Consider the following 13,643-nt stretch of genomic DNA (forward strand, 5'->3'; position numbering starts at 1 on the left):
TACAGCTGCGCTCAAGGATAAGCAGCTCCTCTTTGTCACCTTTGCCCGGTGCTTTAACCTCACCTATCCCGACAGAGCATGGCTGGGAATCAATGGGTTGGAAACCTGCTTCGTCAGGGCTAGAGCTGGAGTCAATACTAGGTGGTAATGGTGAGGGTGGCTGCACTCGGATCACAGGCTCCATTAAGAGGCCGGAGTCGGCTTCTTTCTTGAGCCGAGTCAATTCTGGCTCGCTTTCGGAAGAGGAAGAACTCTTTCTAGATTCAGCAGCAGGTGTCACCACGGTGGGTATGCCTTTTTCAACTACAGTAGTCTGCTCTGATGCTTCAGCCTCCTGTGAGGCTTCTGAATTGGTAACCACAGAAGAGTCATCTTGTTTACAACTCCTTTTATAATCTCTCTTCTGTTTTGCTTCTTGTTCCAATTCATCAAACATTTTTATTTTGGTCACCATTTTAAACATCTCTTCTTCAGGGGTGAATCTCTTCTTTGGTTCACTTTCCGAATCATCCTCCGGTTCTTCGTTGACTTCAGGGATGGTGGCTGACTTTGGTATGTCTGCCATTTTAGGTGTGATTTCATAGCTAATTTCTTCTGAACTGGGAGTTTCGGGGGAAACAGGGCTTTTCCCCGAACTCTCCATGAGGGATGTTTGCTCCAGACTGTCATCATCGGCACTTCCCTCAGGGTCACGGAGAATCCTGGAACGCACTGATGCCAGCTCTGGGCAGGCTTCTGCTTTGCTATGAGCAGATGGAAGAGGACCCTGCCCCAAAATACAAGCCTTCACTGTTGGTTCTATGGGGCTGCTCTCAAGGGAATCGCGGCAGGGGGACTCTTTCATAGGACTGGGCTCCAAAGAGTCGGGCGTTTTGTGTGATGAGTTATCTTCTAGCACTGGGCTTGCTTCCAGGGAGTCTTTATGACTTATAGTCAAAGAGTCATCTGCAACTGGGCTAAAGCTTTCACTATCATGGCTAGCAAGTGCAAGTTCCAATTTCTGGGGACTTCTAACTGTAAGACGGCGTTCACAGGCTACATCTTTTTCTTTCTCTAAAGCAGTGTCATGTGTTTCAGAAGACTTAGTGAAATGTGCAGTGGTTCTGGATTCTTTATCCCTGCTAATATCTTTCATAATGGAAGCTGAGCTACTTTCTTTAAGTTTCTCAGCCTCTTCTTCAGAGGCTAGAGGTACATGCTCTTCTGATAAATGGTCAGAATGAGACTCACAAGTCTCAGTAACAGCATCTAGCTGCCTCTCAGTAATACCTTTTTCATCTTCCTTTGAGGAGACTTCCTTCGTAGAACACGTTTCTGCTGTTGTTTGTACTAGAGCTGCTCCTTTAGCGTCTTCAATTTGCCCATCAGTTTTCTTTGGTGAGAATGAAAGGCTTTCTGGGCTTGTTTCGGGAGTCTCTGCCAGACCCTCATGCTTATAACTTTCCTCTGAGCTGATCTGAGGGGTTCCATCAAGTAGGCTGCCTGGAGAGTCAGCCACACCTTCGTGTTTAAGGCTCTCTGAGCTCCCATTGAGAGCAGCACTTTGCAGAGAAAGAGCAGGAAGGAATCCATCTTTCCCATACTCTGTGGGAAAAGCAGCACCAAAAGGACTGGTCAGTACTTGCTCCAAGTTAACCTCTCCCTCCTCTGTCACTGAGAGATGTCGGAACTGTTGGTATTTGTCATTATCCTCCAGTTCTTCTTTAATGACATCAGAAAAGTCTGTTGAGGTTTTCCTGTCAGGGCTGATCTGGAAGTCAAGATCTCCCTGATCATCAGAAGTCCTGCCCTTCCCAGCCGCCGTTTCTTTGGCACTTTCAGCAATCATTACCGGAGGGAGAGGTTGGGTTGGCTTTTTGCTGCTGTGCTCTTTTACTTGATCTTTGCCACTAGCTTTTTTGGCAGTTTCGATGGTGGAAACTTGAGTTTTTCCTTTCTTTGATTGTGGCTCTTTCTCTGCTTTTGACACCAAACTTGGTTTGTCCTTCTGCTTGTCTGTCTTGAGATTGGACACTCGTTTTGTTTCACTCTGCAAAGGAATTGTTTTCTTGCGGGGAGTTTCCTTCTCAGGAGCCTGTTGCTTCTGCTTGACAGATTTGTGTTCAAAGAGTCCAGAAATATTCTTGGATGGGTCTTGCCCTGACTGGAAGGCTTTCATTAGCTCCCGAACAGACATGGTCTCTTCAAGTCTCTCTGTCTTAGAAGAAGGTGAGACAGGTGGCTGGGCTTTTTGTGCTACTGGCTTTTTGACTTGTGCTGGTTTTTTAGGCACCTTTTCAGCAGGGCCTTCTTTTGCCTGAACTCTGACGGGCAGTTTTGAGCGTACTTTTTGCTCATCTTCCACTCGTTTCTGAAGAGCTTTCACTTTATCCTTTATTGAGCCAATGGGAGTTTCCTCAATAACAGGGGACACAGCCTTAGGCTCTGGAGTGCCTGTCACCTTTAGGCCAGGCTCCCCAGCCGGTGCCTCGTCTGCAGTGAGCTTAGGCAGTCTCAGTTTCTCTCCACTGCTGTGTACCTTGCCTTCCTTTGGCTTTGGCTTTTCTCGTAGTTTTGCCCTAAGGGGCTTTTTAACTTCTGAGGCTGCCTTCTGTTGCTCCTGTGAGCTTGGTTTCCCAGTTTTTGGAGATTCTTTTCCTTTTTTTTCAGAATCCCTGCTCACTGCTACAGCTTTGATTTTCTCTTCTACTACCTCCTTTTGTAAGGCCTGTGGCTGTCCCTCATGAAGAGAAAGGTCTGTTTTTAAATCCTCTGCAAGGTAATCCACCACTCCTGTTATGACTGGCTCCCCTTTTTTTGTTGTCCCTTTGTCTACACTGACTTCTCCGTGGCTCGGCTCTGTGACTTCTGACGGAGCATTTCTCCTGGCCTCTTCAATTTCTTCATCACTGACAATGATCCATTCTTCTTCTAGGGGTTCTTGTCTGGAAAGGGTCTTCTGCAAAACATGTTCTTCTCTGGTGTAGGATCCACCTCTCAGAATTTCATTTACTTTTTCTAAGTCCTCTTTCACTCTTTCAACTATTTCAAAAGGTTCTCCTGGCTCTTCTTCAGCGGACTTTTCGAGATCTTTCACTTTAATGGAGCCTGATTTATCAGAAGGGTCACTTGTCAGGATGGCAGTCATTTTGATCAGATCTTGTTTCATCTCAGAAACTTCAGACAACAGGTCTGGACTGGCTAGTACTGGGACTTCATTAACCAGATGGCTTTTCAGGACAGATGTTTCTGTAGATTCTGTCTCGTCATCTTTGATGCAAATGAAAAACATTGAAAGTAAAATGGAAATCAAAAATAGAGATTGGAAAATGTAATCAGGACTGAAAATGACAGTCTTTGGCTGTAGTGGTGGGAAGGTCAACAATATGGGCTGGGAATGGTGGATCCACAAGATCTGAGGGTACAAGAGCAAAGCAAAGCTAACAGGGGGTGGGAAAAAAAACAACTGAAAAGGAAAATGGCAGGAAATAACTTGCTTCACTTTATCTCTAGAGCACAACCACACATACAGTATCAAAGCTGGAACAAACCAAACCAGGACACCACTAAAAAAAACCCAAAACAACAACAACAAAATTTCAAATCAAAACCAGAAGAAACACAGTGAAGTTACACAGAGAGAGGCATCTCAAGATTGTTCAGATGTTACAGATCAATGTGCAAATAAAAAGAAAAACAAGAAAAAAGGGGGAAAGCATTAGAACTGATTCAAAGTCGATTTCCTCTAAGAGAAAGCCAGTGTTAGCAAACTGTCAGAATAACATCGGGTTAACAGTTTTGTTTTTCTTAATGACCAAAATAAAAAGCAAAAAGTAATTCTGCAGTAATCTAAAATAGGATCAAATACATGGAGATCTGAATCAGCTGCAAACCGGCATTTCATCTAAGGGGATTTCACACCTACACAATGAAACAAACAGGCTTTTGTTTTAAGAGGCATGGTCCTTTCCTTGGAACATCCTCATTGACAACTAATGAACTGACTGAGGAAAGAGAAGACAGAGAAGATAAGGAGAGATAAGAAAAAACTGTGAATCAACTTAGAAGTGATTTCAGAGTTTTAAAAAATGTAATGTATGGCAACCCAAAGTCACAGACAGTCACACTAGACACATACGTACAATTCATGTAAGGCAAGTTATTTCCATGCAAAGCAAAGGTGTTGCAAATGCTGCTGAGTATGTAGCTTCGGTTAAAAACAAGAGCTCTAAAAATTATTCATATAAATTAAAGGTACATGAAAATACTGTAAACATACTGTGGTGAAATATTTGTCTAATCTGGCAATCAATATACAGGAAGGTGGCTGCAGATAATTCCCATTATGCCATAACTGCCTGCTGGTAATATTTCATTTCAGCAAGGACTAGCAGAAAATGGATATTGAACAGAACAAAACACTGGAGAACTGAAGCAAGTTACAAACAGAACACAATGCTTAGGAATCACAGATGGACATTTTCCCTTTAAAGGTAGCATGTCACATGGAACTGCACATTTCAGCATCCCAGTGAAAGTCAAAGAACTAATGCAAATGAGGAGACCTTAAGCAACACATAATTAGCTGTCTTTATTTGTAAAAAAGATCCATTTTGCTACACTATTCTCCTGAGTGTAATGAATGCTAAATATTTGTGCTGTACATTAATTACAGCCAGATTGCTGCAGGGTATTGTGGTGCTGAAAATGTGGTCTTTTGGTGCTGCTGCTTTACAATGAACAGTCTGGTGCATGCTGAAATGCCAGCCAGTAATTTTGTAAATTTATAATATGTACTTTCATAAATATCAAATGTATGACTCTTTCACTGGCCAATAATTGAGTTAATCAGCCTGAAGCAATGCAACTCCAGTGGGAAATAAATTGCAAAGTGCTATCCAGTCAGTGTGTGGCTGGAGCAGGAACACTCCCTGGGGTTCTCTGGGGCCTTGGCAGAGTGGGCAGTGAGGAAGTGGCAGGAGGACAATGCAAGACACTGCACTTTAACTGAAGAGGAGGCGAGATGTTGCACTCCAAAGTGGAAACAAGGCAGATGTCATGCTTTTCCTGAACAGATCCAATAAATGGCTGCATTTGGAAGCAGCTCTCATTAGAGACAATTCTATGTGTACGGAGATTCATTTGATTTGCCTCTCCCATAAAGGAGACGTTTGTGAACCCCTCGCCCGTGGTCTCACATGGTCACAGCCTGATTGTGTGTGTACAGAAGGTGTTTGTGCTGTGCCAAACTGTCAGGTCAGATTTCCAGCCATATTTCACCACAGTAAAGAGTGGGGCAAGGGAGGGAGGGTTAAACAGGCTGATTCCTTTGGACAGTATCACTTTTTGGCATGGCTGTATTCCATGAGATTAACAAAATAGATTGGAGCCCTCATTAGGTTTTCATTAAAAGTGATACTGTCATCTGTCTCAAATATGAGGCAAGAATGTGTGTCAACAAATGGAGAAAACAAAAAAAAATGGAGGGATGAGCATTCATACAAGCAAAATAGCAATAGCAGGTTCACTAGGGATGTCAAAGGAAAGTAAAGGCTTAGATGAACGGTTTTTAACTGTATTACTTGTTAATTTACATGTTAATTGTATTGAATTGGATAGCTGCTGAGATATTAAATTGGTTTTCATTACGTATTTAAAGTATTGATGTTATTAGCAATAGCAGTTAAAACTTAGTTCTTTCATGCTTATCTTTACTCTTAACATCTCTCATACAAATTGCATTATAACATTCTCAAAGAAAAAAAAATCTTACTTTTTTCTGAAGTCATATCAACCTGGAAGAGGAAAAAAGCAGGAGATTTAAAACTTCAAATACAATTGCCATACAGAAGCCACAGGTGAAATGCTAGTTGTATAGAGACGCATAGACTTAAATGGAACAAATAATGCATTTAAAATAACAGTAAAAGCAGTAAAATAACAGTGAAAATAACACTAAAAAGAACAGTAAAAGTTAATTTATTTAGGGTCTCTAATACCAGGAAAATGGTTATTTCACTATAGTTATGATCAAGAGTAGGTGCAAAATGTTGCAGTGTATTTTCTTTAAATGCTCTTAGCAAGCGTAGAGGACCTAAACTTTTGCATTACCAGGTGTTTGGTTACTTTGCTCTTAATTTATTTCTTCCTGTCTAAAGCAAAATAATGAAGGCATTTGGTCCATCTGGAAGGCAGCCAGGAGGTTTCATGCATTGTTTCCTTGGACACATTGATTCTGAGAGCATGAACTGCATTTTTTTCTCTGTGCTCTGTGATGATGAAATGCAGGTGCACCAATGATGGCAGAACTGCCCAAGGCATGACATGGGGCTGGATGCCACTAACAGCTATTGATACCTTTAAATGGAAGCTGTGATGGCCCTCACAGGCCCCTTTTTTGATTTTTCAGAGTTATTTGGGTAGACATCAAAAAAACCATATAATTTTACTGTTATTCAAAAGAAAACACAGTCCTTGTCAAAAAAGAATTGAACAGAACACAATCTCAGACCATGAAAATTGAAGAAGCAAATTTTTGAGGTAGCTTTGTAATTTCAGTTTATTTCAGTTCTGCTAGCATTTGTCCACACCAGTACATGTTGTTTAAATTTGGCTGTGGAAAAATTTGCAAACTCAGAAGTAGCATTAAAGCTTAATTTCCTATACAAACTTGTGGTAGGAGTAGGACAACTGTGAAGAATGCAAATCAGGTGTGCAGTACTGCTGGTACAAGATACTGCACATGGTAAAACCCCCAAGGTTTTAGTGAGTGCTGAAAAGGTTTACACAGTTCAAACTATTCTTTATGAAGATAAATACAATATGCTGTCTCAGTCAAGATGTTAGAAATCCTTGCCTTTCCATGAGCTGACACTGAACAGAAGGAAATCCCTGGCCATACGTGCATGTTCATACATGCCTGACAATCCTTTAGGCTCACATAATTACATCTCACAGCCAGCAGTGTGTGTAACAGATCCATAATAGCCTGAGTTCCTTTGATGCACACATTGTCCTACATTGCCTACCCTGCATCCCTAACATGTCCTACCTTCCCTCACTTTCAGTTCTTCCAGATCAGTCCAGATTTATGTCAGCATACTAATTAATATTATTAACATATAAATTAATGAAGTCAACAAAAATAGTTTAAAAAGCTTAGAGCCATCAATGAGCTTGTCTTTTTGTGCTTTAGTTTTCTATAAAAAATAGAAGTCATATTTACCATAGGAGTGGTAAATATTTTTGTAATGATAATAGAGAACTGCAAGCCATGCCACAGAGCTGCTGAATCTGTAGTGCAGTGCATGGGAAAGATGTCCATCATCTTTGGGGAGCTGGCTAATCTCACAGTGTTCCCAACAGCTGAACATCATCAAAATGTGAGGGTGCTTTTCTAATGTTCCTCATCTGTGTAGGGGTCAGAGCTTAAGGAACATCTCTAAGTGCCAGGCCGGGATGGGAGCTCAGAGGGGAGCTGATACAATTTAATTAGTGCAAAAGATGAACATTCTAAACCTTTACTTGTTACTTCTGTGTTAACACTGATTCTGTACTGGATGTCCATCACCCAGCTCAGTAAAGTGTAATATCCATCTACTGGATGTTATAAATGGAGAAGACTGGTCATTTTAACATAGGCAAAATTCAACTCTGCCCATTTCCAAAGTGAGTCTGTGCAAGGCCCTCTTTGGTGTGTCTGTAGCACTGAGCTAAGGATCAGTTCTGAGTTGTGCCTGTTAGTTGTGTTTAAGCAACGTGTGTAGGCAAGAACGTGCTGATTTAGCAACATTACCTCTTCTGGTTCTGGATCTGAATCTGATTCCTTTTGGTCCCAAAGCGCCATGCAAAAAGAGAAGGGGAAACAGAGCAGGCAAAAGGCAATTTTTTCAGAAAAAAATAGGAAAAAGTAACCTCCCACAACATTTAACAGAAAAGAGGAAAATGCAGCACATATCTGCAGTTGATTTCTTATGACAAAAAGCAGCAAAACTGAACTGTCAATTTAAACACAAAAGGCTACAGAACCGAGCAAAATACAAACTAAAAAGTTAGATGTCTAGTGATCCTTTTTTGTACCAAAACTTTAAATGTATACATACTTTTTCACCCATAAATTAGCATATATAAACACTTAAAATATTCAAGAACTATTACCATTTCAAGTCACAAAAATGTTGAGATGCTTTGTATAAAAATTATCCTAAAATGCTATAATAAAGATTTACTATATTCTAAAAATGCTGAGAAGAAAATGATCATCATTTTGGGCAAATGCATCTCTAAAAGGCATGCAGCTTCTAATCCAACCAGGAAAGGAAAAAAACCCTTGTGTTTTCAGAGAATAAACATAAACTGACACTTTCTAAGGAAACAAGCATTTACTCTCTGAGAGCACTCCCACTCATCTCTTTTGAGACCTCAGGAAATACCTGATGATGTCTCCCAACACTGGCATTAGGAGCACCGAACTCAAGACACTGAAAGCCCTTGCATGGAATTTTTTCCTTTTTCAAGCCCCTGCCCACAAAGCTTTGACACTGTTTTGCCCTCCTCCTCATTTCTTGTTTGCATGATAATGCTGATGCCTGCAGCTGGGTATAATTTCCAGTACCTTTGTGTAAATGGGTAAAGTGATGTTTAAATTACATATGGCTTGATGAACGAGGCCTCTGGTAGATTTTGGCTCCTTCATGAACGATAATCGTCCGCAGGGCTCTTGAGTGCTATCTCGGACCTGGCACAGGAAAAATAAACACATTTAACCTGCTGCTCTGCTGTGTGACCTACTTGTGTCTCCCAAAAACTGTTCAGCAAGACGGACCAGATGGGGCGAAAAAGTCCACATAGGCAAAAATAACGTGTTTTCACCTTTCCCCCTGTTGTTTGTAAATGCACATATGGATGTGTTTGTGTATTCAATATATACTGAATGTTGTTGGTAGAAAATTCAGCAGGGGGGGAAATCTGCAAAGCCAAAGGAAGGCAGTGGCACAGATAAAGGTATAAATTAAAATAAGCTTACAAAATATTGCTGGTAAGGAGGGAGAAAGTTTAAAATTTGTCTAGCAGCACACAGCAAATACAACACAGTGACAGAGTGGGTTGATTTTCTCCACTTACTGGAAGTTTCCATTCATAAATCATTTCTCTAAGAGTGTTATTTATATAACAGTAATAGTTTCCTGCTTTTTAGTGAGAATTCCTGGGTAGAAGGAAAAGTCTGTGGAAGAGGTTTCCAGTGCTCTCTAATCTCCCTCTCAGAAGAGGTGGTGATGGTGGGTCAGTGACAGCAGCCCTTCCGACCACAGTGGGTTAATGCATTACTTAATTTGAGAGGAATGAAGGGTTTTTACTTTGGCTTTTATTTTACAAATTTTCCTACTCATAAAAAAAGTATTTTAAGTGGAATAATACAGGGATAAAATTAGGTTCCAGCTGGGAATTTATATAAATTAAGTAGTTTGGCTTTCCTTTGTTCACAAAAAATATGGTGAAGTGATAACTTGAAATATCCAAAAGGAGCCAGCAACATTACCTTAACAAACAGAGGAAGTCTATTTTCTTTGAAGGCAAAGAAACTGAATATATGGTGCTGCCCACTCTTTGTGAGTGGCACTAGATTGCCAAAGCAGTCAACGTAGATGGGTTTTCCTTCTAACACCTGTTGGAAAGGAAAAAAAGCAAACAGTTAATTAATCCTTGGGACGTGATTGGGATTGCTTCTTAGGAATAATTCTACAACAGTACAAATCAGTTTCTGGAATTGTGAGGACTTGTCAGCATTTACAAGATTTGTTATGTACAGTGACCTAAAATGTGTGGAAACATATCAGATCATCAAATTCCAATGAGACCAGATTGCTAATTTAGTAACAATAGTGCAGTACTTTAAATGACAACAGTATATTACTCAGTGTCATAAATCCGGAAAAAGTTTTAAATCTAGATTTTAATTTTGATTTTTGATTGACTCCAATTTTAGCATACTTTGCTAACCTGGCCTTATCACCACAGTCAAATAAATATTCTCTTCAGCTGTCAGAACTCAAGAGTTTGTGCCTACTGAGTCCATTTATTTCAGCTGGATCTGTAGAGGCCTAAGAGCTTTAGAAAGGCAGGCCTCAGGTAAATATCTCTCTGAAATCTCTCTATAATGGCACTGCTTGTATCTTCAGATTGCTGCTGTTATGGCCCCTCCACATGGTTGAATATCAGATCAGCAGTTTGGGAAATGTTCCATTCAAACTGCAAATCCATTTGTGGCTCATCCTTACTTTCCAGAAATTCAGCCTTGTCATTCAGTTTGATAAGCTCATATTTTATCTTGCTGATCTGCACAAGAGATGCCTGTCAGAGCTTCAGGAGCAGCGAGGACAATTCTATTAAAGGTGGGATTCTCATGGAAAAGAGACAGAACTAAGCAGAATGTGCCATGTAAGTTAAAGCACCTTCAATTTGTCATCCCTTCTAAGGAAGCTGACAGAGTCAGAAAAACTGCATTTAGCAGGCAGTTTGCTGAATTCCACATAGGAAAGCTTTTGCCTGCTCAGCAACAGATTTAATGTAATTTTATTTTCTTAAAGCAGGATATTATTCAAACCTGCTACTTGAACTTCTTGGTATGTGAATGTGCTGAGAAACTGTGACCCCTGTCAGCTGCCTTTCTGGTTAGTGATGTGCATTGATGGGGTTGCTGGAAGTCAGGATTTAGCCATCATTTTTGGCTCCAACCCTCTCCCTTTAGCCCTGTGGGCTGAGTTTGTTTGTCGCCCTCTGGGAATAGGGTTTCTTCACTACGTTTTCCTTACACCTGACAGAAGTCCAAGTTTCCATCTTATCATGGCTGTTGATACTGCATTGTGGCAGTACTTGTTGACAGATTATTTTTCAGTCCTTGTGGCAGACAGAAGGTGGAAAATACTAGTTTAAAAGCAGACAGTAGAAAATGGAGAAAACTTAAAGTCTTGCACAGTACCTCTACATCCCTGCTTCTGGCAACTTCAGCAAAGTTTTCTTGTTGTTCTAGAGTTTTATCCACCTTGTCATCTGTCATGCAGAAACATCTTAACCGTGCTTCAATGGGATCATGAGATTTGGCAAATACCACAAATTTGGCCATGTAGGGGACACAGATAATTTCTCTGTATACTTGGGAAGCAAAAGTAACAGATTCTTGTGTCTGACGACAGTCTATCAACCAAAATCTGTAAAAGAAAATGAAGAGTTGTGCCATCAGCAGAGAAGGATCTAAGAAAGGAAATTCTGTGTTTTCCCATTCTGGCAGCACTAGCTGGTAACCAGAGCAATGGGAGATAACAAGTCAGAGGAGTAAAAAAAGAATTGTCACTTTTGGTTTTTGTCTCCCACCCAACTTAAAGGAAATAGCAGTCAATTCCTTACGTACAACAGCAAAACCTGAGGTCTTTAGGTGAACATAAATGACTTTGTCCACTGTGCAAACCTGCATGCAAAATCAGAAATTATTCCTATGTGAATTTAGTCACCAAGCATTTTCCAAGGAGTAACACATCTTGCCTTCTTTCCCAGCTACCACTTGAGTTTCTCTGGAGCTGATGCCACTTCTATTCAATAAAATCCACTGTGTGGGCGGAAAGCTCAAGTTTCCCAGCTGGCGGATGAAGGTGGAAGTCAGGAGGGGTCAGAGACAGCTCAAAAGCCGCTCTGATCTGGCGGGATGTTATTCCCCACGGTGGATTACGAGGTATTAGAACCCCAAAGCACACCTTTGGAGTGTGGCTGCTCTGCACTTACCCATCTGCAGCTGAATAGCAGCAAATTCCATGCTGTGCTCATCTTAAGAATGCTTAAACAAATGCACTGCCCAAAGTCCCAGGCTGTTGACATTTGCAAGAGGGAAAGCATGTGTGCTAGAGAAAGGCTCTGCACGCTGATCCTTTCCTTTTCCTGCGTGGGAGAATTATGCTGTGCTGGGCTACAACTGGAGAGGCCACATCCTCTGAGAAACCACCAGATGCCTCAGTGATTTGCTGTCAAACACCAGGGGCTAAAAAGCCCCAACAGATATTAAGTCTTTTAAAAGCTGCAGCTCAGGAAATGGAAAACAAACACTGTGCCTCCAAGTCTTCAGTGTAATTCACATGGCAAGTATATCTCTTTCCCAGGCTCATCTTGGACAGAATTAGTTTTATGAACGGTAAAATTGTTGTCCATCATTAATGCTTAACTAGACATAAAAAAATTACTGTGAATAGCAAAGAATCAGAAATTAGACGAAAAATCCCCTTTCTAAACTGTACCAGCATTTCAAATCATGTTTGGGGTGAAGTAGATATTTGAACATTCATTTGCATTAAAAAGAAGAGGCAGAACCCATTAAAATCTCTACATGGGACCCTGCCTGTATCACAGAACATGAACAATAGTAATCAATTTTCCTGTCATCATCAGGATTAAGAAAGATCTACTAGAAATATGAACTGTAAGACCATAAAGTGTCACCCTCATTCTGGCTATCACATATAGTCGCCTGCTGTTGGAGACTTAACAGTTTTAGTGATTTGGACCTCTCAAACTCTGTGTCTTGTTTCCACAGGTGGTTTTTAAATCAGCCTTTAATTCCTGCCTTTGCACAGACCTCTGCAGCAGCAGCAGCACTAAGCAGAATGCACTGTAAGATCCCCCTCTTGTGGCCACTGCTGCTACAGTGGAATGCTCAGTTACACCCAACAGAAACGTGCATCAGCAAACAACAGGGGGAAAACAGCCTGTTCTGAACTGAGAAAGGATAAAAAAAACTAATACTGTATTTCACCTAATGTTAATCTGGAGGTTGGACTGTATTTTAACACTGAATACACTATTTCAATAAATAACAAACCTAATTAACAGCAATAACTGCCCCAGATACTGAATGTTTGTACTGAATTTCATGGGCAAGTTATCCATTATTTTTTTAACTGTTTGCTGGAGTACAGAGCCTAGATGAAATATTTTCCAGGTCACAAATTGCATCTTCTGTTACAGAGGAGGAGATTTTTGGGCATTTCTGTGATATCCATCATGAACACAAACTAAAATACATACCTACATTCATTTATATTACTCTTTTTTTAAATGAAAATCTGTTTTCAGTAAGAGAGCAGTTAAATCTCATCACAAGAACAGATGTATGGAAGAGAGGCTTCTAGACCCCAGTTTGGCACACCTAGAGTCCCTTTCTGCCTGACTTCTCAGTTTTGGATATTCCAGAAGTAATATCTCTTACAAGATGTATGTGTGAGGTACCCAAATAAGTGATTTCTGTTTACATGGAAATTTGAATAATAGTCAATCTCTCTGTTCGTTCTAATCTCCAAACTAAAATCAGAAATATTTGTGGAACAAAGGTACGTATTTGAGAGTATTCCTGTAAAAGTCCTGTTTGGTTGTGTAGGTACCTGGCAGACACATTTGTTGTGAAGGAAACACATTCATTAACAAAGGTCAGTGGTGTTGTCCCAGTGATGTCTTCCCATTGGGCAGGAGTAGTTCCTCCTGAAATGACAGAGGTTTAAAAATAAAATCAAAACCAAGCAAGTCTGCAACATTTTTGCTTCTAAGAAATTCTTCACAGTTTTTAATTGCTGTGAAAAAAGTAATAATCCCAGATATACTTTCTCCTTGGGTCTACAGTATTCCAC

The 13,643-nt window shown here is 40.5% G+C and overlaps 1 protein-coding gene across 3 annotated transcripts in view; it reads right to left on the reverse strand.

Moving 5' to 3' along the window:
• ANK2 (ankyrin 2) overlaps positions 1–13,643 on the reverse strand; it is a 149,614-nt gene that overhangs the window by 17,343 nt on the left and 118,628 nt on the right. For all 3 annotated transcript variants that reach the window (XM_031063856.1, XM_031063859.1, XM_031063857.1), the window contains exons 34-39: positions 13,401–13,497; positions 10,958–11,186; positions 9,518–9,643; positions 8,594–8,716; positions 7,775–7,804; positions 5,753–5,774 (exon numbers count right to left, since the gene is read on the reverse strand). In XM_031063856.1, coding sequence (XP_030919716.1) covers positions 5,753–5,774; positions 7,775–7,804; positions 8,594–8,716; positions 9,518–9,643; positions 10,958–11,186; positions 13,401–13,497 — 627 coding nt within the window. The remainder of the gene's footprint in view (positions 1–5,752; positions 5,775–7,774; positions 7,805–8,593; positions 8,717–9,517; positions 9,644–10,957; positions 11,187–13,400; positions 13,498–13,643) is intronic.

The sequence above is a fragment of the Geospiza fortis genome, unplaced genomic scaffold, assembly GCF_000277835.1.
Source record: "Geospiza fortis unplaced genomic scaffold, GeoFor_1.0 scaffold1278, whole genome shotgun sequence".
Taxonomy (NCBI): Eukaryota; Metazoa; Chordata; class Aves; order Passeriformes; family Thraupidae; genus Geospiza; species Geospiza fortis.